General features: G+C 42.7%; 1 protein-coding gene across 1 annotated transcript; it reads left to right on the top strand.

Annotated features, from left to right (window-relative positions):
* Nucleotides 1–1,582: 1,582 nt before the first annotated feature.
* LOC112217138 (multidrug resistance-associated protein 5-like) lies at nt 1,583–17,815 on the top strand. Its single transcript, XM_024377432.1, has 5 exons — nt 1,583–1,702; nt 14,097–14,239; nt 16,985–17,140; nt 17,564–17,708; nt 17,798–17,815. Exons 1-5 carry the CDS (start codon nt 1,583–1,585, stop codon nt 17,813–17,815), a joined length of 582 nt encoding a protein of 193 aa, XP_024233200.1.
* The last annotated feature ends 7,058 nt before the right edge of the window (nt 17,816–24,873 follow it).

The following is a 24,873-nucleotide window of genomic DNA, read 5'->3' as shown; positions in this document are numbered from 1 at the left end:
TAGCGAGCTAATACAAATGTTTCAATGGATTCCCATGACTATTAAATTGGAATATGATGCTTGGTGTGTGTTGCGCACGCACATTTTGTGGTCAAGGCCAAATACGCGCGAACCACTGCGTAATTATGCAGCGCACAAGGATCCACATTTTGTGTCAAGGCGACCAACCGATAGAAATTAATTGGCAATCCCGGACAAAAAAAATAAAAACATTTGTTGAATGAATATGCTTCTTTAATGTGCCAATGCAGCATCCAGACCACAGTGGCAGAATGAGAACGCATAAACTCCACCTAAAATATCTGCGCTCGCCATTAGGCGCGCTTGGGAACCCTAGTCTCATGCGTTGTAGCCACCGCTTCCCGTAAATGAATAGTTATTTTTCTTGAACTACATTCCAGCAACACAGCGGCTTCCTCGAAGAGCAGCTTTATAAGTAAATTGTTTTTTTTGTGGCCACTGATCGGGCTCGGCTGGCTGACAAGGAGACGCAGGTCTATTTGTCAACGAGATTATACTTTTTTTTTCTCACTTATTTTTGCAAATGTTTATAAACACAATATTTTATAATCGGGGGACTATGTTAATATTTTATAGATCGACATTTTGCATATTGACGTTTTAGAAAACCTACACGTTTTGCGCCTAGTACTGAAAGGTTGATTTGTTAATTGCATTAATCGGATTTCGCCAAAGCGGCCATACACTATTCTATGATTTTAAGATATGTGAGGATGCTTGTTGTGCAACGATGCTCAGGCGGTATAGCTCTCAGCCCGGAGCAGTGTACTATGGCACGGGGCTCGTGATGAAATGGTTGTTTTCCGGTTTATAACAGGCTTGTCGAGTTTCCATATAAATACAGAGTAGGACGAATTGATACATCGTGTGACGTCACCATGAAGTTGGCCTTCATAATGTCCTCAAATAATGTTTCAATTAAAATGGCCACATCACCATAATATTGAATCCTCCGATGATGTTCAGTATCCCCCAACCCTATATATTAAAAAAAAAAAATCCCTGTACCCTTCTGTTTTTGTAATATTTTGGAAGAGGAAGCAGCAGGGAATCTGGCACATGCGCTGCAAAAAGGTTTGGAAATAGATAACCCATTGAAAAATAATTCCCCCTTCTCCGAGTTTACAATTGGCCCCTCTGCAACATCAGTATGTCTTTGGGACAATATCACTGGTAACGGGTATTGCCAGTGCCTCAAATGCACTCTGCATCACCAGTATCATTACTGTGCTATCCAATACATTTGAGCATTTCTGAGTCATCCTTCTCCACTCCCTCACCACATACCAGGCAGCCTAGAAGGCTAATGTATAGGATGGGGTCATTGTTCCTGTTCTTAATTGGAAAATACCTTATTTGATGAGGTGCTGACCACTTCAACAAAAACCTGACAAGTGCCTCCAAGCAACCAAACTGAACTTTTAGTGTTAATAACAATGCTGATTTTCTATAGTCGTCCATGTTTTCATATATGACACCTTGTCCTGTTGTTCCATATCAATTAGTTGAAAACAAAGCACAGCGAGGAAACGCCAGTCAGCTCCTATGTTGGTGAAATAAGATGAAAGAGCATGATTTGGGAAAGGACTACCTGGTACCTGGGCCTGTGTACCGGGCCGTGCAGAGCAGAGACACTTTACCAGGCTCAGAGGTCACCCCATACGATCTCGCCAAGGTCCAGGTGAGTCTGTGTGGTGTGGTATTTTAATGTTTGTGATTATCTATTATCATAATGGCCAGGTTGAATGACATGTTCAGTTTCCTTCTCATTAGGTCCTATGCTGGTATATGCATCCAAGTTGTCAAGCACCGACTGTCTTTTGTATTACATAAGGGTAATGGGCCTGATGTTGAAACAGTTGTGGGACTGGGAGAGCTGTAGAATTGTGTTGAGTCAGCTAAATATCCTCCCATTCTTCAAATATCACAAGTATTGGCGGTCGAATTGATCCGATTCAGAACGTAGTCCTTTCTCAAGCCTAGTTCTGTCACAAGTCTGTGGCACAAGTCCACCCTACTCGAGAACATGATTCATTATTGCATAATATTGTCATGTCATGAACTGTTATTCATAGTCATCCTATTTTTTTTTTAATGTTGGAAACATTTAGTGGGGCCAGTGGCTCTTCTCACTCTTTGCAGAGTGGACCACTGTGACAAGGACCTATGGCAGTTCCCTGTTAAAATAGATGAACAGCTGTTCTGTTGCTCCAAGTGCTCAACCCTTTGTTTGTGTTTTTGTCACCCTCCTCCCTCTTTCCCTGTCAGCGTTAGTCAGCAGGATAGGAGAGGGGTTTCATATTTTTTGTTCCAAGTCCTTTTTTTTCTTCTAAACCTAATTTCCTCAACCACACTAGACTCCTCAACATGTTTGCCAGTATATTATTTGTTATTTTCCATCTCTAGCAGACCCCACATCCTCCTGCTGCCTGGCTTAATTTGTTTACATAACTTTGGCCCTCCCCCTTACAGCCTCACTGGCAGTGACAGCCTATAGCACGTTTGCTTCCTGTGATGCTGGGGACTATTAGGCGCTGTATTGGCTTGATGGCTGTGTTTGTGCAATGTGAGAATGGAAACGAGAGCAGGGGGTGATTGGGAAGTGGAGGGGCAGGCACACATGTGCTGAGAAGCGCTGTGGAGAAGATCAGAAACAGGCAACTTGCCACATTCTTTCAGACACATTTAAATATAGCCTCTCTTACAAGGTACAGTTTTTTTCCTGACCGGCCATTGCCTGCACTTCAATATGCCTCCGGACATTGAGGTTATTTAAGCTGGTCATGCCCCCTCTTTCTAGATCTCCTTGTGCACTTCATGTTAGGCGTATGTTATCAGATTTACAAGAGTGGGTACTGGGTAGGTATTTCCTTGGCTAATGAGCCCTAGACACTTCATCCACTGCTACAACAACATTCTTCAACCCTGTTCCTATTTTATACCATTTAGTTTAAAAAATATATATATTTTTGTTGTTGTTACTATTGTAAAGTGTCTTCCATTAAAAGGTGCTATATAAACCCCATATACAGTGCCTTTGGAAAGTATTCAGACCCCTTGACTTAACACATTGTTAGGTTACAGCCTTACTTAAATGTATTACATTGTTTGTTTTCCCTCAATCTACACACAATACCTCCTAATGAAAAAGCAAAAACTGGTTTTGATAAATTTTTGCTGAAATATTACATTTACATAAGTATTCAGACCCTTTACTCAGTACTTTGTTAAAGCACCTTAGGCAGCGATTACAGCCTCGAGTCTTCTTGGGTATGACGCAACAAGCTTGGCACACCTGTATTTGGGGAGTTTCTCCCATTCTTCCCTGCAGATCCTCTCATGCTCTGTCAGGTTGGATCGGGAGCGTTGCTGCACAGTTATTTTCAGGTCTCTCCAGAGATGTTCGATCGGGTTCAAGTCCGGGCTCTCACTGGGCCACTCAAGGTCATTCAGAGACTTGTCCCGAAGCCACTCTTGTGTTGTCTTGGTTGTGTGCTCAGGGGTGTTGTTGTGTTTGAAGGTGAACCTTTGCCCCAGTCTAATGTCCTGAGCGTTCTGGAGAAGGTTTTCATCAAGGATCTCTTGTTCCATTCATCTTTGCCTCGATCCTGACTAGTCTCCCAGTCCCTGCTGCTGAAAAACATCACCACAGCATGATGCTGCCACCACCATGCTTCACTGTAGGGATGGTGCCAGGTTTCCTCCAGACGTGAAGCTTGGCATTCAGGCCAAGGAGTTCAATCTTGGTTTCATCTTGGTTTCCAGAGTATCTTTTCTCATGGTCTGAGATTCTTCAGATGCCTTTTGTCAAACTCCAAGCAAGCTGTCGTGCCTTTTACGTAGGAGTGGCTTCTGTCTGGCTACTCTACCATAAAGGCCTAATTGGTGGAGTGCTGCAGAGATGGTTGTCCATCTGGATGGTTCTCCCATCTCCACAGAGGAACTCTGGAGCTCCGTCAGAGTGACCATCGGGTTCTTGGTCACCTCCCTGACCAAGGCCCTTTCCCCCATTAGCTCAGTTTGGACTGGCGGCCAGCTCTAGGAAGAGTCTTGGTGGTTACAAACATCTTCCATTTAAGAATGATGCAGGCCACTGTGTTCTTGGAGACCTTCAATGCTGCAAAAATGTTTTGGTACCCTTCCCCAGATCTGTGCCTCGAAACAATCCTGTTTCGGAGCTCTACGGATATTTTCTTCGACCTCATGGCTTGGTTTTTGCTTTGACATGCACTGTCAACTGTGGGACCTTGTATAGACAGGTGTGTGCCTTTCCAAATCATGTCCAACCAATTGAATTTACCACAGGTGGACTCCAATCAAGTTCTAGAAAAATCAAGGATGATTGATGGAGACAGGATGCACCTGATATCAATTTCGAGTCTCATAGCAACTGGTCTGACTACTTATGTATATATATTTCTGTTTTAAATAAATTTGCAAACATTTCTTCACTTGTTTTTTGCTGTGTCATTATGGGGTATTCTGTGTAGATGGATGAGGAAATTGTTTTATTGAATCCATTTTAGAATGAGGCTGGTAACAAAATGTGGGAAAAGTAAATGAGTCTGAATACAGTTGAAGTCAGAAGTTTATATACATGTTAGCCAAATATTTAAACTCAATTTCACAATTCCTGACATTTAATCAGAGTAAAAATTCCCTGTCTTAGGTCAGGATCACCACTTTATTTTAAGAAAGTGAAATGTCTGAATAATAGTAAAGAGTGATTTCAGCTTTCATTTATTTAATCACATTCCCAGTGGGTCAGAAGTTTACATACACTCAGTTTGTATTTGGTAGCATTGCCTTTCAATTGTTTAACTTGAGTCAAACATTTTGAGTAGCCTTCCACAAGCTTCCCACAATAAGTTGGGTGAATTTTGGCCCATTCCTCCTGACAGAGCTGGTGTAACTGAGTCAGGTTTGTAGGCCTCCTTGCTCGCACATGCTTTTTCAGTTCTGCCCACAACATTTCTATAGGATTGAGGTCAGGGCTTTGTGATGGCCACTCCAATACCTTGACTTTGTTTAAGCCATTTTGCCACAACTTTGGAAGTATGCTTGGGGTCATTTTCCATTTGGAAGATTCATTTGCAACCAAGATTTAACTTCCTGACTGATGTCTTGAGATGTTGCTTCAATATATCCACATAATTTTCCTGCCTCATGATGTCATCTATTTTGTGAAGTGCACCAGTCCCTCCTTCAGCAAAGCACCTCACAACACGATGCTGCGACCCCCATGCTTCATGGTTGGGATGGTGTTCTTCGGCTTGCAAGCATCCCCCTTTTTCCTCCAAACATAACGATGGTCATTATGGCCAAAGAGTTCTATTTTTGTTTCATCAAACCAGAGAACATTTCTCCAAAAAGTACGATCTTTGTTCCAATGTGCAGTTGCAAACCGTAGTCTGGCTTTTTTTTATGGTGGTTTTGGAGCAGTGGCTTCTTCCTTGCTGAGCGGCCTGTCAGGTTATGTCGATAGGACTCATTTTACTGTAGATATATATATATACACTTTTGTACCTGTTTCCTCCAGCATCTTCACAAGGTCCTTTGCTGTTGTTCTGGAATTGATTTGCACTTTTTGCACCAAAGTACGTTCATCTCTAGGAGACAGAACGCTTCTCCTTCCTGAGCGGTATGACTTGGTCCCATGGTGTTTATACTTGCGCACTATTGTTTGTACAGATGAATGTGGTATCAGGCATTTGGAATTTGCTCCCAAGGATGGACCAGACATATGGAGGTCTACAAAACAATTCTGAGGTCTTGGCTGATTTCTTTTGATTTTCCCATATTGTCAAGCAAAGAGGCACTGAGTTTGAAGGTAAGCCTTGAAATATGACTCAAATGATGTCAATTAGCCTATCAGAAGCTTCTAAAGCCATGACATCATTTTCTGGAATTTCCCAAGCTGTTTAAAGGCACAGTCAACTTAGTGTATGTAAACTTCTGACCCACTAGAATTGTGATACAGTGAATTATAATCTGTCAGTTAACAATTGTTGGAAAAATGACTTGTGACATGCACAAAGTAGATATCCTAACCGACTTGCCAAAACTATAGTTTGTTTACAAGAAATTTGTGGAGTGGTTGAAAAACGAGTTTTAATGACTCCAACCTAAGTGTATGTAAACTTCGACTTCAACTGTACTTACCAAAGTCACTGTGTGGTGTATATATATATATATTTATATATTGATATAAATATTGCAGTGGCGGTGCATCACTGCTAAATGCATATAGGGGAGACACTGCAATGTATTATTAATGTAATTTACTAATTAAAGGAATTCAAACTACAGCGTTTGTAAAGGGAAACTCGGGGCAAATCTTGCAAACAATCCATATTGGTACATGACATGTATTTTAGTGATTATTATGTACTGTCCTCGTATGGCTGACTCCAGCATGTGTGCCTCACGCTCGGCCGAGCTCTTTGTTGTCCTCTTGCTCTACACAATACCATTTTATATAAAATGGGTTTGCATTCTACACAATACCATTTTATATAAAATGCAAACCCATACATGTATACATGTATGCAAACCCATACATCAACACAGCCAGCATGCTTCCTCCAATCAGTCTACATTAGAGGGAGCATCAAGGAGCTTGCTGGCTACAGCACCACTGCACCAAGCCCTGTCCCTTCTGCTCCTGCCACAAGTGTTCATCTGCCCAAATATATTTGTGCAGGCATGGATGTGCCTAAGGGCCAAAAGGGCACAGCATTGGAGGCGTTGCTGTGTTGTTTGCAAGATGAAGGCTCCCATCACATGCACCACATGCTCAGTGACCCTCTGCTTTACATCAGAAAGAGACTGCTATGGCATATGGCATCAGCAGCAGAATATTGTCTAGAGTTTTGGCAATGTTGGTGGGGTTATATGGCAATGTGGGTGGGGGCTCGGGTCAGTATGTTATATCTGGAGTACTTTTCCTGTCTTATCCGGTGTCTTGTGTGAATTTAAGTCTGCTCTCTCTTTCTTTCTCTCGGAGGACCTGAGCCCTTGGACCATGCTTCAGGACTACCTGCCATGATGACTCCTCGCTGTCCCCAGTCCACCCGGCCTTGCTGCTGTTCCAGTTTCAACTGTTCTGCCTGCGGCTATGGAACCCTAAACTGTTAATTTTTACTCGAGGTGCTGTCCTGTTGCACCCTCTACAACCACTGTGATCTCCACCCGGCACACCCAGAAGAAGACTGGCCACCCCTCATAGCCTGGTTCCTCTCCAGGTTTCTTCCTAGCTTTTTTCCTTTCTAGGGAGTTTTTCCTAGCCACCATGCTTCTACACCTGCATTGCTTGCTGTTTGGGGTTTTAGGCTGGGGCTATATAAATTGATTTGATTTGATTTGATAGAGGACTGAGGGTCTTCCAAATATTGAAAGTGTGTAAATAGTTACCCATGTTATTTTGTAAGTGTATATATATTTTTTATCAATAGTTATTTTCTCCACCCTTTTTTTCCATTCATTTATTTTTCTCAAATTTTTTTTTTTTTTGGGGGGGGTGTGTTAGAATACCATTTTGGTATTTTGTATATAGTTATGATTCAAAATGTATACCTTCACCAATTTGGGTACATTTGGGCTACTTGTGTGGGACACCTGGGGGACTTTATGATAGAGATGATTGTGGACTTCAGGAAACAGCAGAGGGAACACCCCCCTATCCACATCGATGGAACAGTAGTGGAGAGGGTAGTAAGTCTTAAGTTCCTCGGCGTACACGTCACAGACAAACTGAATTGGTCCACCCACACAGACAGCATCGTGAAGAAGGCGCAGCAGCGCCTCTTCAACCTCAGGAGGCTGAAGAAATTCGGCTTGTCACCAAAAGCACTCACAAACTTCTACAGATGCACAATCGAGAGCATCCTGTCGGGCTGTATCACCGCCGGGTACGGCAACTGCTCCGCCCACAACCGTAAGGCTCTCCAGAGGGTAGTGAGGTCTGCACAACGCATCACCGGGGGCAAACTACCTGCCCTCCAGGACACCTACACCACCCGATGTCACAGGAAGGCCATAAAGATCATCAAGGACAACAACCACCCGAGCCACTGCCTGTTCACCCCGCTATCATCCAGAAGGCGAGGTCAGTACAGGTGCATCAAAGCTGGGACCGAGAGACTGAAAAACAGCTTCTATCTCAAGGCCATCAGACTGTTAAACAGCCACCACTAACATTGAGTGGCTGCTGCCAACACACTGACTCAACTCCAGCCACTTTAATAATGGGAATTGATGGGAAATGATGTAAAATATATCACCAGCCACTTTAAACAATGCTACCTAATATGTTTACATACCCTACATTATTCATCTCATATGTATATACTGTACTCTATTTTATGTAATGCATGTATCACTAGCCACTTTAACTATGCCACTTTGTTTACATACTCATCTCATATGTATATACTGCACTCAATACCATCTACTGTATCTTGCCTATGCCGCTCTGTACCATCACACTCATATCTTTATGTACATATTCTTTATCCCCTTACACTTGTCTATAAGGTAGTAGTTTTGGAATTGTTAGCTAGATTACTTGTTGGTTATTACTGCATTGTCGGAACTAGAAGCACAAGCATTTCGCTACACTCGCATTAACATCTGCTAACCATGTGTATGTGACAAATACAATGTGATTTGATAAATGTCATGTAGCACACTCATTTTGGAAGTTATCATTCTGAAACTTTGCACAAGTACTGTTGCCCTCTTATATTTTTCACTGAAATTGTCCCCATCATCCTATCTGAATGTTTGTTTTATCTTGTTCATTTTAAAGATATAAAAATAAACACATGGTTTATTTGATTGTTTTATCTAAACCAGATCTATTGTGTTATTCTCCAACATTCTATTCACATTTACAAACTTCAGAGTGTTTTCTTTCAAATGGTACCAAGAATATGCATATCCTTGGTTCTGTGCCTGAGCTACAGGCTGTTAGATTTGGGTATGTCTTCAGGCGGAAAAAGTAGGGGGAGCTCTAAGTTAAGTATTCAGACCCCTTGGCTCTGTCCACATTGTTAGGTTACAGCCTTATTCTAAAATGGATTCAATTGTTATTTTCCTCATCGACACACACAACCCCATAATGACAAAGCAAAAACAGGTTTAGATAATGTTGATAATTTCTTACAAATACAGCAATATCACATTTACATAAGTTTTCAGACCCTTTACTCTGTTGAAGAACCTTTGGCAGCAATTACAGCCTCGACTCATCTTGGGTATGGCGCTACAAGCTTGGCACACCTGTATTTGGGGAGTTTCTCCAAGCTTGTAGCATCATATTCAAGAAGACTCAAGGCTGTAATTGCTGCCAATGTTTCAACAAAGTAGAGTAAAAGGGTCTGAATACTTAGCAAATATTTTAAAAAGTAACAATCTGCTAACATTTCTAAAAACCTGTTTTTGCTTTGTCATTGTGGGGGTATTGTGTAGATTGATAAAGAATAAGGGTGTAACGTAAGAAAATGTTTCGAAAGTCAAGGGGTCTGAATACTTTCCGAATTCACTGTATATATTAAATATACATAGACAATTTTATTTATTTCACCTTTATTTAACCAGGTAGGCAAGTTGAGAACAAGTTCCCATTTACAATTGCGACCTGGACAAGATAAAGCAAAGCAGTTCGACACATACAACGACACAGAGTTAAACATGGCGTAAAACAAACATACAGTATAAACAAGTCTATATACGATGTGAGCAAATGCGGTGAGATAAGGGAGGTAAAGGCAAAAAAAGGCCATGGTGGCAAAGTAAATACAATATAGCAAGTAAAACACTGGAATGGTAGATTTGCAGTGGAAGAATGTGCAAAGTAGAAATAAAAATAATGGGGTGCAAAGGAGCAAAATAAATACAGTAGGGAAAGAGGTAGTTGTTTGGGCTAAATTATAGGTGGGCTATGTACAGGTGCAGTAATCTGCTCTGACAGCTGGTGCTTAAAGCTAGTGAGGGAGATGTGTTTCCAGTTTCAGAGATTTTTGTAGTTCGTTCCAGTCATTAGCAGCAGAGTTGGTTTTGGGGGTGACCAGAGGGATATACCTGCTGGAGCTTGTACTACAGGTAGGTGATGCTATGGTGACCAGAGAGCTGAGATAAGGGGGGCCTTTACCTAGCAGGGTCTTGTAGATGACATGGAGCCAGTGGGTGTGGGGACGAGTATGAAGCGAGGGCCAGCCAACGAGAGCATATAGGTCGCAATGGTGGGTAGTATATGGGGCTTTGGTGACAAAACGGATGGCACTGTGATAGACTGCATCCAGTTTGTTGAGTAGGGTATTTTGTAAATGACATCGCTGAAGTCGAGGATTGGTAGGATGGTCAGTTTTACAAGGGTATGTTTGGCAGCATGAGTGAAGGATGCTTTGTTGCGAAATAGGAAGACAATTCTAGATTTAACTTTGGATTGGAGATGTTTGATGTGGGTCTGGAAGGAGCGTTTACAGTCACCTAGGTGTTTGTAGTTCTCCACGTATTCTAAGTCAGAGCCGTCCAGAGTAGTGATGTTGGACAGGCGGGCAGGTGCAGGCAGCGATCGGTTGAAGAGCATGCATTTAGTTTTAACTGTATTTAAGAGCAATTGGAGGCCACGGAAGGAGAGTTGTATGGCATTGAAGCTTGCCTGGAGGGTTAACACAGTGTCCAAAGGGCCAGAAGTATACAGAATGGTGTTGTCTGCGTAGAGGTGGATCAGAGACTCACCAGCAGCAAGAGCGACATCATTGATGTATACAGAGAAGAGAGTCGGTCCAAGAATTGAACCCTGTCGCGCCCCCATAGAAACTGCCAGAGGTCCGGACGGCAGACCCTCCGATTTGACACACTGAACTCTATCAGAGAAGTAGTTGGTGAACCAGATGAGGCAATCATTTGAGAAACCAAGGCTGTCGAGTCTGCCGATGAGGATGTGGTGATTGACAGAGTCGAAAGCCTTGGCCAGATCAATGAATATGGCTGCACAGTAATGTTTCTTATCGATGGCGGTTATGATGGCGTTTAGGACCTTGAGCGTCGCTGAGGTGCACCCATGACCAGCTCTGAAACCAGATTGCATAGCAGAGAGGGTATGTTGAGATTCGAAATGGTCGGTAATCTGTTTGTTGACTTGGCTTTCGAAGACCTTAGAAAGGCAGGGTAGGATAGATATAAGTCTGTAGCAGTTTGGGTCAAGAGTGTCCCCCCCTTTGAAGAGGGGGATGACCGCAGCTGCTTTTCAATCTTTGGGAATCTCAGACGACACGAAAGAGAGGTTGAACAGGCTAGTAATTGGGGTGGCAACAATTTCAGCAGATAATTTTAGAAAGAAAGGGTCCAGATTGTCTAGCCCGGTTGATTTGTAGGGGTCCATAATAACAGATCGGTTAAGGGCCATTAGCGAAGCAAGACTAGTTCTGCCAGTTAGTCTCCCAACCTACGCGATGAGGTGCTCCATGTAATAATTCCACCTGCAAATAGCCCTAAATGGACAACGATATATATCCGTAGTAGTAGATGAATAAAATTCCATGGTATAACATTTTTTGTAAATAAAATAGGTACATGGCCAGTCACCTCGGTGGAAAACATACAGATATAAAATTTGCAGATCACTTAGGTTTGTGAAAGATATTTAAAATATTCCAAAGAATTTCCTCAAATCGAGGAAAACAAAATTGCTACATTGAAATCATTACATATATATATACAGTATAATATTTGATGATCATCAAGTGTCAAACACATAGATCCTAACACCAATTCCTCCCAGTAAATGGGTTACGGACTGAAAATAAGCATCAGACAAGGTCACTAGTCAAACTGGCAATGCCCTCGTCCAGTCATCTCTCCAACAAGGCATCACACCTCACTGCTGCCACCAATTGTTGTAGGTAGTGTACTTAATACAGCAAGGGTGCACCTATACTTGTGTAATGATACCAATTACTCAAGGAAAAACATTGTAAAGTAGTACAATCGTAACCTAGTAGAGATATTTGTTATTACCCAAGTAGATTAGGATTGTTCCTATTCCCATGTCTAATCACATTACTACCTGTATGCAATGCAAAGCAATCACCAATTACTATGTAAAAATGATAATACAAATTTTGAAACTATACTAACTAAACCATCAGCTCAGTGGTGTGATAGAATGGGTATTGAGTCTTTGAGCAGAGTAAAAGGTAAATAGTGCAAAGAAAAATCTTCACACACACACTTCACTTAAATCAGTCAGCATAAACAATGGCCTGCAAACTACATTGCTCTAGTCTGACCAACCACCCTACTTTAGTTTTCGACCTTAAGTAACCATTGGTCTTATGTAACCATACCAAATGTAACACATCATGCTAATTTGAGTGTCCCGGATTTACATTTACTATGTCATGTCGAGTCTGAGACCAGGCTGGTCTTGGTATCAGCTCCAAGTTTAAATAGGCATCACACCTGCGGGACAGGAAGGCAACAACTTCCCGAGATACACCAGGAACGCACAATCCCTCCGTCAGTGTTCAGACTGTCCGCAATAGGCTGAGACACACTGAACTGAGGGCTTGTAGGCCTGTTGTAATGCAGGTCCTCACCAGACATCACCGGCAACAACGTCGCCTATTGGCACAAACCCACCGTCGCTGGACCAGACAGGATTAGCAAAAAGTGCTCTTCACTGATGGTCAGATTCACATTTATCATTGAAGGAATGAGAGTTACACCGAGGCCTGTACTCTGGAGCGGGATCGATTTGGAGATGGAGGGTCTGGGGCGGTATGTTCACAGCATCATCGGACTGAGCTTGTTGTCATTGCAGGCAATCTCAACGCTGTGTGTTACAGGGAAGACATCCTCCTTCCTCATGTGGTACCCTTCCTGCAGGCTCATCCTGACATGACCCTCCAGCATGACAATGCTACCTGCCAAACTGCTCGTTCTGTGTGTGATAATTTAACACTAGAAATGTGTTAAACCACTTTTAGTAGCTAGCAAGTTTAGATGGCGACAGTAGTTGCATTGGTAACCAAACAGACTTGCTAGTTTAGCTAACCAAACCAGTTCTAGGTTGCCATTATGAAAATCAAATTCAACAATGCCCTGTTTAATTTGACTTTTGCTCTCCAAATCAGCTCAAACAAAATATGTGAGGAACTACAGCCATTGAAGTCTACTGTGCAAATATACCATGCGTAAAAGAGAAATACACGCTCTAGAATGCCCTTCAAGCCAATCAGAAACGAGTATTCAACAATGCCATGGTATAATTTATTATATATAGAATGCTCTTTTCAGAGCTAAAGGTTTTGTAGGTTAAGAAGTGGTAAAGAATTCTGCATTAACCAACCTCGTTCATTATGTAAGCAGCGGAGGAGGATGTAGCATTCAGCTTAGCGTGAACGCATCTTCATGTAGTGGCATTTTCAAGATCCTGGTTAAGGAGAGAGGTCAATGATGTCATGGGAGGGGGGCGTTTGTGGATGCATCGTGGCTCTCGTGTTTGATCTGCGACTGTTGCTCTTAAAGAACGGCTCACACCAAGACTAGAACCTAGTGTACTACTTTTGACGAGGGCTCATAGGGCAATGGTCAAGAGTAGTGCACTATGTAGGGAATAGGGTGCCATTTGGGACATATACTACAAGGGTCTGCTTTCTTTGCCCTCTGGCACTCGGACCAATGATTACCTAATACTTGATGACTGGAAACAAGTATTTTCCTCGAGTTATGTCTGAGTGAACTTCTCAAATGTACGGTCATCAAACTAGTAGGGACAGATACACATTTTTGTAGTAAGTGTAACAGATGGGGATTTGTAAACACTCCTGAACCTGAGATGTAGCCACTTGTTGCCAATTTGAATCCTTTTTGGTGTCGTGACTGGCTAAGTATATTTTAGGAGGGTGTGTTTGCTAGGACCAGGTCCCAGGGTCTAGTCTCTGTGTGAGCTGGAGTAGGTGGTACGGCTACCTCTAATGTCCGCCACAAGCTAAATGCTTCCAATAAGTCTTTGTTTAAAATGTATCTGCTCTTATTGACGATACATTCATCTCCATCAATCCCAGGATGCACTGGAAACGGCGGCAAGGGCAGAGGGTGGTTTGTCCCTGGACGGTGGTGCTCACTACATGAAAGAGCTGGAAGAAGAAGCGCGGAGCAAATACCAACACAGCGGCGGAGTCCTCAAACCTATCCGCTCCACCAGCAAGTAGCACCACCGGACACTGTTACAGGTGCATATCGGCGGCCAAGTGATCAGGAAAGACTAAATCCTAGATATACAGTTGAAGTCAGAAGTTTACATGAACTAGTTAATGACTCCAACCTAAGTGTTTCAACCACTCCACAAATTCCTTGTTAACAAACTATTTTAACAGGTAAGTTGACTGACAACACATTCTCATTTGCAGCAACAACCTGGGGAATAGTTACAGGGATGAGCCAATTGAAAACTGGGGATTATTAGGTGACCGTGATGGTTTGAGGGCCAGATTGGGAATTTAGCCAGGACACCAGGGTTAACACCCCTACTCTTACAATAAGTGCCATGGGATCTTTAATGACCGCAGAGTCAGGACACCCGTTTAACGTCCCATCCGAAAGACTGCACCCTACACAGGGCAGTGTCCCCAATCACTGCCCTCAGACCAGAGGAAAGAGAGCCTCCTACTGGCCCTCCAACACCACTTCCAGCAGCATCTGTTCTCCCATCCAGGGACTGACCAGGCCCAACCCTGCTTAGCTTCAGAAGCAAGCCAGCAGTGGTATGCATGGTGGTATGCTGCTGGCTATAGTTTTGGCAAGTCAGTCAGTTAGGACATGTACTTTGTGCATGACAAGTCATTTTTCCAACTGTTTACAGACAGTGAAATAATCTCAGAATTCCAGTGGGTCAGAAGTTTACATACACTAAATTGACTGTGCCTATAGACAGCTTGGAAAATTCCAGAAAATTATGTTATGTCTTTAGAAACTTCTGATTGACTCAAATGTCAATTAGCCTATTGGAGGTGTATCTTGGGCTGTATTTCAAGACCTACCTTCAAACTCAGTGCCTCTTTGCTTGACATCATGGGAAAATCAAGACCTCAGAAAAACATTGTAGACCTCCACAAGTCTGGTTCATCAATGAACAATTTCACTTATCAAAAACACAGGCCTATGGCGTACACAAACGTCAGCAGGACCAGCTACACAATACAAATTCATACAGACCAACAACCAACACTAGACATACCAAGAAGCTCTCTCTGAGCAACAACCAACACTAGACATACCAAGAAGCTCTCTGAGCAACAACCAACACTAGACATACCAAGAAGCTCTCTGAGCAACAACCAACACTAGACATACCAAGAAGCTCTCTCTGAGCAACAACCAACACTAGACATACCAAGAAGCTCTCTCTGAGCAACAACCAACACTAGACATACCAAGAAGCTCTCTCTGAGCAACAACCAACACTAGACATACCAAGAAGCTCTCTGAGCAACAACCAACACTAGACATACCAAGAAGCTCTCTCTGAGCAACAACCAACACTAGACATACCAAGAAGCTCTCTCTGAGCAACAACCAACACTAGACATACCAAGAAGCTCTCTCTGAGCAACAACCAACACTAGACATACCAAGAAGCTCTCTGAGCAACAACCAACACTAGACATACCAAGAAGCTCTCTGAGCAACAACCAACACTAGACATACCAAGAAGCTCTCTCTGAGCAACAACCAACACTAGACATACCAAGAAGCTCTCTCTGAGCAACAACCAACACTAGACATACCAAGAAGCTCTCTCAGCAACAACCAACACTAGACATACCAAGAAGCTCTCTCTGAGCAACAACACTAGACATACCAAGAAGCTCTCTCTGAGCAACAACCAACACTAGACATACCAAGAAGCTCTCTCTGAGCAACAACCAACACTAGACATACCAAGAAGCTCTCTCTGAGCAACAACCAACACTAGACATACCAAGAAACTCTCTCTGAGCAACAACCAACACTAGACATACCAAGAAGCTCTCTCTGAGCAACAACCAACACTAGACATACCAAGAAGCTCTCTCTGAGCAACAACCAACACTAGACATACCATGAAGCTCTCTCTGAGCAACAACCAACACAAGACAAACCAAGAAGCTCTCTCCCCTAACAAAGAAACACTGGCTTTTATCCAGCTGGAGAAGGAGTTTGTACTTGCAGACAGCTGTATCCCCTGACGAGAGGGCGGGGTCTGCTCCAATCGTTCATGGGGCCGACCAATCAGCTGCTTGGGGGAAACCAGGAAGCCATTTCCTGAAATACACATACCTAAACACAAACCCACAACACAGAAACTGGGGAACGTAACAGTGTGCGAGCAAGGAGGCCTACAAATCTGACTCAGTTACACCAGCTCTGTCAGGAGGAATGGGCCAAAATTCACCCAACTTATTGTGGGAAGCTTGTGGAAGGCTACCCGAAACGTTTGACCCAAGTTAAACAATTTAAAGGCAACGCTACCAAATACTAATTGAGTATGTAAACTTCTTACCCACTGGGAATGTGATGAAGAAATAAAATCTGAAATAAATCATTCTCTCTACTATTATTCGGACATTTCACATTCTTAAAATAAAGTGGTGATCCTAACTGACCTAAGACAGGGAATTTTTACTAGGATTAGATGTCAGGAATTGTGAAAAAGTGAGTTTAAATGTATTTGGCTAAGGTGTATGTAAACTTCCGACTTTAACTGTAGGTGCTCTCTCACCTCTATTGGTGTGGCCCTTTTTTAGAATAATATATTTTACAGTAACCTGGCCTAGACCACCAAAGAGCAAGTGGCAACATGGTGGCAAGGAATAACTAAGGAGGAACTCTTGAGAGAGAGACTCTTGCTGTACACAAGTAGAAGTTCCTCTAACTTTCTGTCCCCCACAACTCCACCCCACTCCCCCCACAGCCACGAGCACCTGGTGGACAATGCGAGCCTCTTCTCCTTCATGACCTTCAACTGGCTGATCCCGTTGGCCGTTCACGCCCACCGCAAAGGCCAGCTGCAGCTGGAGGATGTGTGGGCCGTGTCCCAGTTTGAAAGCTGCAAGGTCAACCGCCACAGGTCAGTACTGATTGCTGCACATATGGGGTCACGAATGTCACCCTTCCAAGGATAGGTAATGGAATGATGCCAAGAACCCGCTTGGCCTGGGTCTCGGCCTCTGTCTTATTTGTCAACATTTCAACTGGTCTTGGTCTCGATACCCTTTGGTCTTGGTCTGGGTCTCAAGAGGTTTGGGTCGGAGTTCTCAACAGTTGTAGTTTTTCCCCCTTAAGAAAACGTGTTTTATTGTTTTATGGACTGTGATAATCAAAATGTAGAGGGGGGGGGGCAGTTTCAGAGGAAGACAGAGAAAAGGCTGAGATGGGATATGTACCCATATGTGGTGCCTGACTCTGGCATGACAGTTCCAGTCTTGACCCTTAGTAGAGGGAGAATAGAGTGAGTTGGTCGACTGTGGTTTGATCGCCTGTGTGTGCGCAGGTTGGCCGGGCTGTGGGAGGAGGAGTGCAGGGTGAAAGGGGACGAGGCGTCCCTGTGCGGTGTGGTCTGGGCCTTCTGTCGGACGCGCCTGCTTCTCTCCATCCTCTGCCTCATGGTCACCCAGCTAGCCGGCTTCAGTGGCCCGGTAAGTAACGTCATCTCATCCTTCCCCTGTGGAGGCTTTCTTTCAGTAGCGCTCTCTCCCCCTGCCTCTGTCTTCTTCCCTCCATCAAGGCTGAGGCCTACAGGTGAGTGTTACATGTGTTAAGATTCTTCTGTCTCAATGTTAACCCTTTACACTCGTGGGAATTGGCCTATATGGATAGGGCTAAATTGAAATGTTTCTTACAGAAGAAATATGAAAAGCATAAGCATGGTAGCAATTGAAAGGGGAAAGTTTGGAGATTATGGGAAAATGATTAGACCTAAATTGAGGACACAACCGTTCACCTGACACAAGACTTTTTTACATTTACTGTACTTTTCGTCGCATTTGTTTACAACGAAATCTGAAAAAACTCTGGATTCATTCAGTAACATGATACGAAATTTCACGGTAAATGTGGTGGAGGTGCAACATAAGACAAAAAAAGGACAAGGGTTTGAGTGAAGGGTCTAACTGGTGTCTCCAAGTGGCTACACACCTCTCCAAAGTGTGCAGTTCCTAGGTCATTTCAATGCACTTTCATGACTCAACTAGTCTTTTTTTAGTTTTCCTAGCTGTGCCGTTGAGGAACTAGAGCAAGCACAATTGTATTTGTTTTGTTTGGAACACAACCCTGCATCTCTGCCATCACACAATTACTGTTGTTTACTCAATCCAAAAATGGCCCATTATAAATGGCAATCTGGTTCAGGTGGGAATCATTTGAAAGCGTGTTCCATTGCCAACATGACCAGCTAAGTTCTAAAATATGATATTAGTGTTAGGCTTCACTAGGTAGTTCAGAGAAACAGATGGTCATTTTGCTTTGCATAGAAAGAGGTTTGGGTGCGTGAGTGCATTCAGGTGAGTATTCTGCAGTGAATTTTTGAACAGAATGAGCCTATGACACCATGTCATTTAACTGTGGATCAAAAACGTTGACACTAAATATGAGTTTTATGATATGGAAATGTGAAGTGCACATTTGGACTCACAGGTGTTTTGGCTTGCTTGTATGACATCAATGTGGTATTTATGATAATCATTAACGTCTCATCTTTCAAAATGCATCGAGTCCTCTTACTTTACAGCATTTCCCCTCAGACAACAAAGTCGCCCAATAGGCAGGAGGGATGAGCGCAACTTCTAATCAAGTTCAGGATGGCTGTGAGTAAAAACCGATACAGTGCTATGAAGCGCAGAGCCTGAGCTCTGATGTAATTTATAGCATGTTACTGTACAGCCACTGTGTTCCAATTTAGGTGCTTACCAGTCTGACATTTTCAACCCGTTTACTTACGGGTACGAGTGTAAAGGGCTACATTGTGGTCTGAAACATGCCTTACTGACCACTAATTCTAAACAAATGAACTGGATACTACAGGAGGGTTATGGAATGGGTTGTTTTGGGGTTTTTACCAGTCCAACTCAAATCTGTTTCTTTTTGATTCAAATGGTGTCATCTTGGATCCATTGTGTCTGGCTTTTTTGAGGAGACTACAATGTTATGGGTTATGGAAATTGTGAATCCTCGTTCTTTAGTTAACAACACCTAGTCAGAAACCATACTCCTGTCTGTCCCCCCCTAGATGGTCTCTGTGACTAGATAAATGACACCTGTTGCAATTGTCCATCCTACAGCTGTTCTTTATGCTATTCAGGTGTTTGTATGCCTCCAAGGTGAGAACAGGTGCTTTAGAGGGAAGGGTTGTGTTCGTTAGGCACCAAATGGAGAAAAAAATGGTCAAACAGGGAGGAACTACCTGGACACATTTTTGTTACGTGATGCAAAGCGTTTTCTGTTGCGTGTCCTAATGAACACGACCCAGGTGTTAGGGTTAATCGGCCCCATTTTTCCTAGGATAGCCTCTGCCATCCTCCTCTCTTCCACAGGGACCACAGTGAGCCGTCTCTACCTCTGTGCTGTGAAGGGTTGCAAAATTCCCGAAACCTTTCCACAATTGTCAGGTTTTGTGAATTTTCAGGAAAACCCAGAAACTTTGGGAAAGTTTTAGTAATTTTGCAACCCAAGTACTGTGTCATCTGCTCTTAGTATTGCAGCACAGCAACACACCTGTGTCTCTCACCCAGGTTAAAGCAACCCAGCTAGCACAGAATGTTCCTGTAATGTTTCCTAGTGGTTCTCCAACTACTGTCTCATCTGCTCTTAGTATTGCAGCACAGCAACACACCTGTGTCTCTCACCCAGGTTAAAGCAACCCAGCTAGCACAGAATGTTCCTGTAGTTTCCTATTGGTTCTCCTTTGGGAATTTGAAAAATAATTTGCCTACATTGTTCTGAGAACGTTATGTTGGTTCAGGAACCTTCCCACAACCTAATGTTTTTTTTCCCAGAACGTTAACCAAATGTGTTAGCTGGGAAGATTATTGTGTCACATTGTATAACTGAAAGACTGAGGCTAAACCTTTCCAAACTCTGTTGACATGATATTTTGCCTCTGATGTGAAATGCATTTGTTACTCTTTCCTCCTTGATCTGATTATAGCAGTTTTTTTGTTGTTGACCTGTTTATAATTGAATTACATGTGTGCTGTTTGTGCAATTAAAAAAAAATAGTTTACACAAATGGTTTTACGGTTTCTATTTGCCTATTTCAATAAAACATGCATTTATCAACAATTGAGGTTTGCTGACACTCCCTGGTTGTGGACTGATTAACTTGAATGTAGAATTGATTGTTGGTACATCGTCAGTATGTGTGTGTGGAATCCAGACTTGTTTTACTATTCGCTTTGCTCAGTCTTTCTCAATTGTATAATCTGCTTCCAGGCCTATTAGACATACACTACCAATTAAACGTTTGGGGTCGCTTAGAAATGTGTCCATTAAAGGTAGAAAAATAAAGGTAGAAGGTATCACGCCGGCTTAAAGGTAGAAAGAACCCTGCTTAAAGGTAGAGGGTATCACGCCTGCTTAAAGGTAGAAAGAACCCTGCTTAAAGGTAGAGGGTATCACACCTGCTTAAAGGTAGAAAGAACCCTGCTTAAAGGTAGAGGGTATCACACCTGCTTAAAGGTAGAAAGAACCCTGCATAAAGGTAGAAGGTATCACGCCGACTTAAAGGTAGAAAGAACCCTGCTTAAAGGTAGAGGGTATCACGCCTGCTTAAAGGTAGAAAGAACCCTGCTTAAAGGTAGAGGGTATCACACCTGCTTAAAGGTAGAAAGAACCCTGCTTAAAGGTAGAGGGTATCACACCTGCTTAAAGGTAGAAAGAACCCTGCTTAAAGGTAGAGGGTATCACACCTGCTTAAAAGGTAGAGGGTATCACACCTGCTTAAAGATAGAGGGTATCACACCTGCTTAAAGGTAGAAAGAACCCTGCTTAAAGGTAGAAAGAACCCTGCTTAAAGGTAGAGGGTATCACACCTGCTTAAAGGTAGAGGGTATCACACCTGCTTAAAGGTAGAGGGTATCACACCTGCTTAAAGGTAGAAAGAACCCTGCTTAAAAGTAGAGGGTATCACACCTGCTTAAAGGTAGAAAGAACCCTGCTTAAAGGTAGAGGGTATCACACCTGCTTAAAGGTAGAAAGAACCCTGCTTAAAGGTAGAGGGTATCACACCTGCTTAAAGGTAGAGGGTATCACACCTGCTTAAAGATAGAGGGTATCACTTAAAGGTAGAAAGAACCTGCTTAAAGGTAGAAAGAACCCTGCTTAAAGGTAGAGGGTATCACACCTGCTTAAAGATAGAGGGTATCACACCTGCTTAAAGGTAGAAAGAACCCTGCTTAAAGGTAGAAAGAACCCTGCTTAAAGGTAGAAGGTATCACACCTGCTTAAAGGTCGAAAGAACCCTGCTTAAAGGTAGAGGGTATCACACCTGCTTAAAGGTAGAGGGTATCATGCCTGCTTAAAGTAGAAAGAACCCTGCTTAAAGGTAGAGGGTATCACACCTGCTTAAAGGTAGAGGGTATCACACCTGCTTAAAGGTAGAAAGAAACCTGCTTAAAGGTAGAGGGTATCACACCTACTTAAAGTAGAGGGTTAGGGTTTGACGGTGGGGATGGTGTTCTTGAGGTCATAGGCAGCATTCCTCCTCCTCCAAACACGGCGAGTTGAGTTGATGCCAAAGAGCTCCATTTTGGTCTCATCTGACCACAACACTTTCACCCAGTTGTCCTCTGAATCATTCAGATGTTCATTGGCAAACTTCAGACGGGCATGTATATGTGCTTTCTTGAGCAGGGGGACCTTGCGGGTGCTGCAGGATTTCAGTCCTTCACAGCGTAGTGTGTTACCAATTGTTTTCTTGGTGACTATGGTCCCAGCTGCCTTGAGATCATTGACAAGATCCTCCCGTGTAGTTCTGGGCTGATTCCTCACCGTTCTCATGATCATTGCAACTCCATGAGGTGAGATCTTGCATGGAGCCCCAGGCCAAGGGAGATTGACAGTTCTTTTGTTTCTCTTCCATTTGTGAATAATCGCACCAACTGTTGTCACCTTCTCACCAAGCTGCTTGGCGATGGTCTTGTAGCCCATTCCAGCCGTGTGTAGGTCTGCAATCTTGTCCCTGACATCCTCTGAGAGCTCTTTGGTCTTGGCCATGGTGGAGAGTTTGGAATCTGACTGATTGATGGCTTCTGTGGACAGGTGTCTTTTATATAGGTAACAAACTGAGATTAGGAGCACTCCCTTTCAGAGTGTGCTCCTAATCTCAGCTCGTTACCTGTATAAAAGACACCCGGGGGCCAGAAATCTTTCTGATTGAGAGGGGGTCAAATACTTTTTTCCCTTATTAAAATGCAAATCAATTTATAACATTTTTGTCATGTGTTTTTCTGGATTTTTGTTGTTGTTATTCTGTCTCTCACTGTTCAAATAACCCTACCATTAAAATTATAGACTGATCATTTCTTTGTCCGTGGGCAAACATACAAAATCAGCTGGGGATCAAATACTTTTTTCCCTCACTGTACGTTATTATTATGGCGACACAAAAGATGCTTGTGGAGCACTAGGTCTCTGTAATTTGAACAAGATTGCATTCTCTTTGCCCTGACCCAGTGAATCTTTATGTGTGTGCTTAAATGTGTGTCGTCGGTCCACTCATTGACATTGTTTGGACCAGAACCACAGAGATTATAACACTCCTGCACTAGTTGTAGTAAGTAGGGAACCTCTGTGTCCTATCTTTGCAGTATGGAGGTGATGCTATAATACTGTAATTAGGAATCACCTCGGCAAGTCTTGCAGAATGTCAGTCTGTGTCTTTCCCTATTACTTTTTATAGCCTTAGCATGACGTAACTATTGCCTTGCTAGCAGGGTAGGATGAGGTGGAAAGGGATCGATTTTTAAATATTCTGTCATAAAATTATTTCAGCTTTACCTGTGTGTTCTTTGTCAGTGTTGTTGATGAGAAAGGGAGAAAAAATGTTTTTCAAGTGGCAGCAACATGCTTAATTGGAAGAACAACTAACGTTTGAATATTACAATTGGCAATACTAACTTAAACACAAACAGAAGATCTTGGCAATGACAGTGAAAAAAGATTGGATGTGGGAGAAGGGGTGGAAGGCTATGATTGTTCTCAAAGGATAACATGAGACCTACACATGTTATACAATCAGAGGTGAAGACACAGCTGGGTCTGGTGGGTCACCGGCCCTGCCAGATTGAATAATGACCCAACCAATCAGGCAGTCAATTAAAAAATATATATGTATGTGTGTTCTCAAAGTTGTGTTCTCCTTTGAGTGTTATGATGGCTGCGTGGGCCCATGGTTTTTATACTTGCATACTATTGTTTGTATAGATGAACGTGGTACCTTCAGGGGCCTGTTGCACAAAACTAGGATAAGGGATTAAGCCAGGATATCTTGGTGATCCTGGCTCAATTGATCCGTAATCCGGTTGCACTAAAGATGGATAGGGGGCAGGAGGATATGTTATGGTATAAATTACCATGGAGATTTATTCTGTGGAGCTAGCCTGCTCCAGACCAGGCTAAATTCCAGGATCTATTTAATCTCATCCCTAATGTCAGTCAGCAGTCACCACAAATGGAAACCAATAGTTATTTCACTGCTCACTATACATTGTTATCACATATAACTAGACCCACTGTTATTATTTAAACGTTTGTGATCATTAATTTCAATGATTTTGGATAAAAAATGATTTTTAGATGATGTTGCTATCATTAGATAATTTACAGTTTCCCATAGACTATAAGGCTATATATAAAATGATAGAATATTAGGGCCACAGAGGGGAAAAAAACACAAGTCATAATATTGTAACCAGTTGTTTTAAAGGAGGACAGTTGTTAAAATGACAGATGTGGGGCATTTCGTGAAATTGTACTTCAGTATGGTTTCATAAACAAAGACATGCTGATGTGCCAGAATATTAAGTATCACATTGTCATAAGTATCAAAACTATAAAAACAATATGTAGCTTTTCTGCAGAAAGAACCAGCCTCATAAATTTATGACTTTATCCTTTTTCTTCAGTGTGGCCCTAGTACTCTATCATATAAACAAATTCCATATGAATATAAAAACACAATGTGTAACATTATGTTCCTTTATTGAATAAGGACAAAACAAAGCAGGTAAACCATCAGCTCCTTTCGAAACTGAAGTCACAGTGACTCTACAAGATGGAAAGCACAGAATCCAAGCATATTATACAAAATGATACATACACATTCAAAGGTCTGTATATAACACACCCTGCATGTCTGCACACTAAAATAAATGCAGGACAAATCCATACACATCAACTGAACAGACAAATGAATGGATGCAGTAGCCTCCCTGCAGCCTTGTATTACACACAGTATACCGCACAAACATCATAAGAGGCCAAATTCGTCAAAAAACGAACCCCAAAAAAACCCAAATTCCTCTGCCACCGCAGGACATATTTAACCAAAATTGAAAGCACACATACTAACTAAAATAATTCAACACATATTGGTCCCTCAGCAGCCGACCACTGTCGTCATCAGGGAAGATTGCCGGATTGTCCCAGTCCATGGCTGGTGGCACTCTGGGGGCCCTCTCCTTCCTCAGGCAGGCCACATTGTGGAGGACAGCACAAGCCACAGTAATATCACATGCCCTAACAGGGCTGACCCTTAATTTGTGAAGGCAGTGAAAGCGTGCCTTCAGGAGGCCAAAGGTCATTTCA

Source organism: Oncorhynchus tshawytscha, linkage group LG17 (genome assembly GCF_018296145.1).
Source record: "Oncorhynchus tshawytscha isolate Ot180627B linkage group LG17, Otsh_v2.0, whole genome shotgun sequence".
Lineage (NCBI taxonomy): Eukaryota > Metazoa > Chordata > Actinopteri > Salmoniformes > Salmonidae > Oncorhynchus > Oncorhynchus tshawytscha.
The sequence above is the reverse complement of the archived record's forward strand: the minus strand, read 5'-3'. Positions and strand labels throughout refer to the sequence as shown.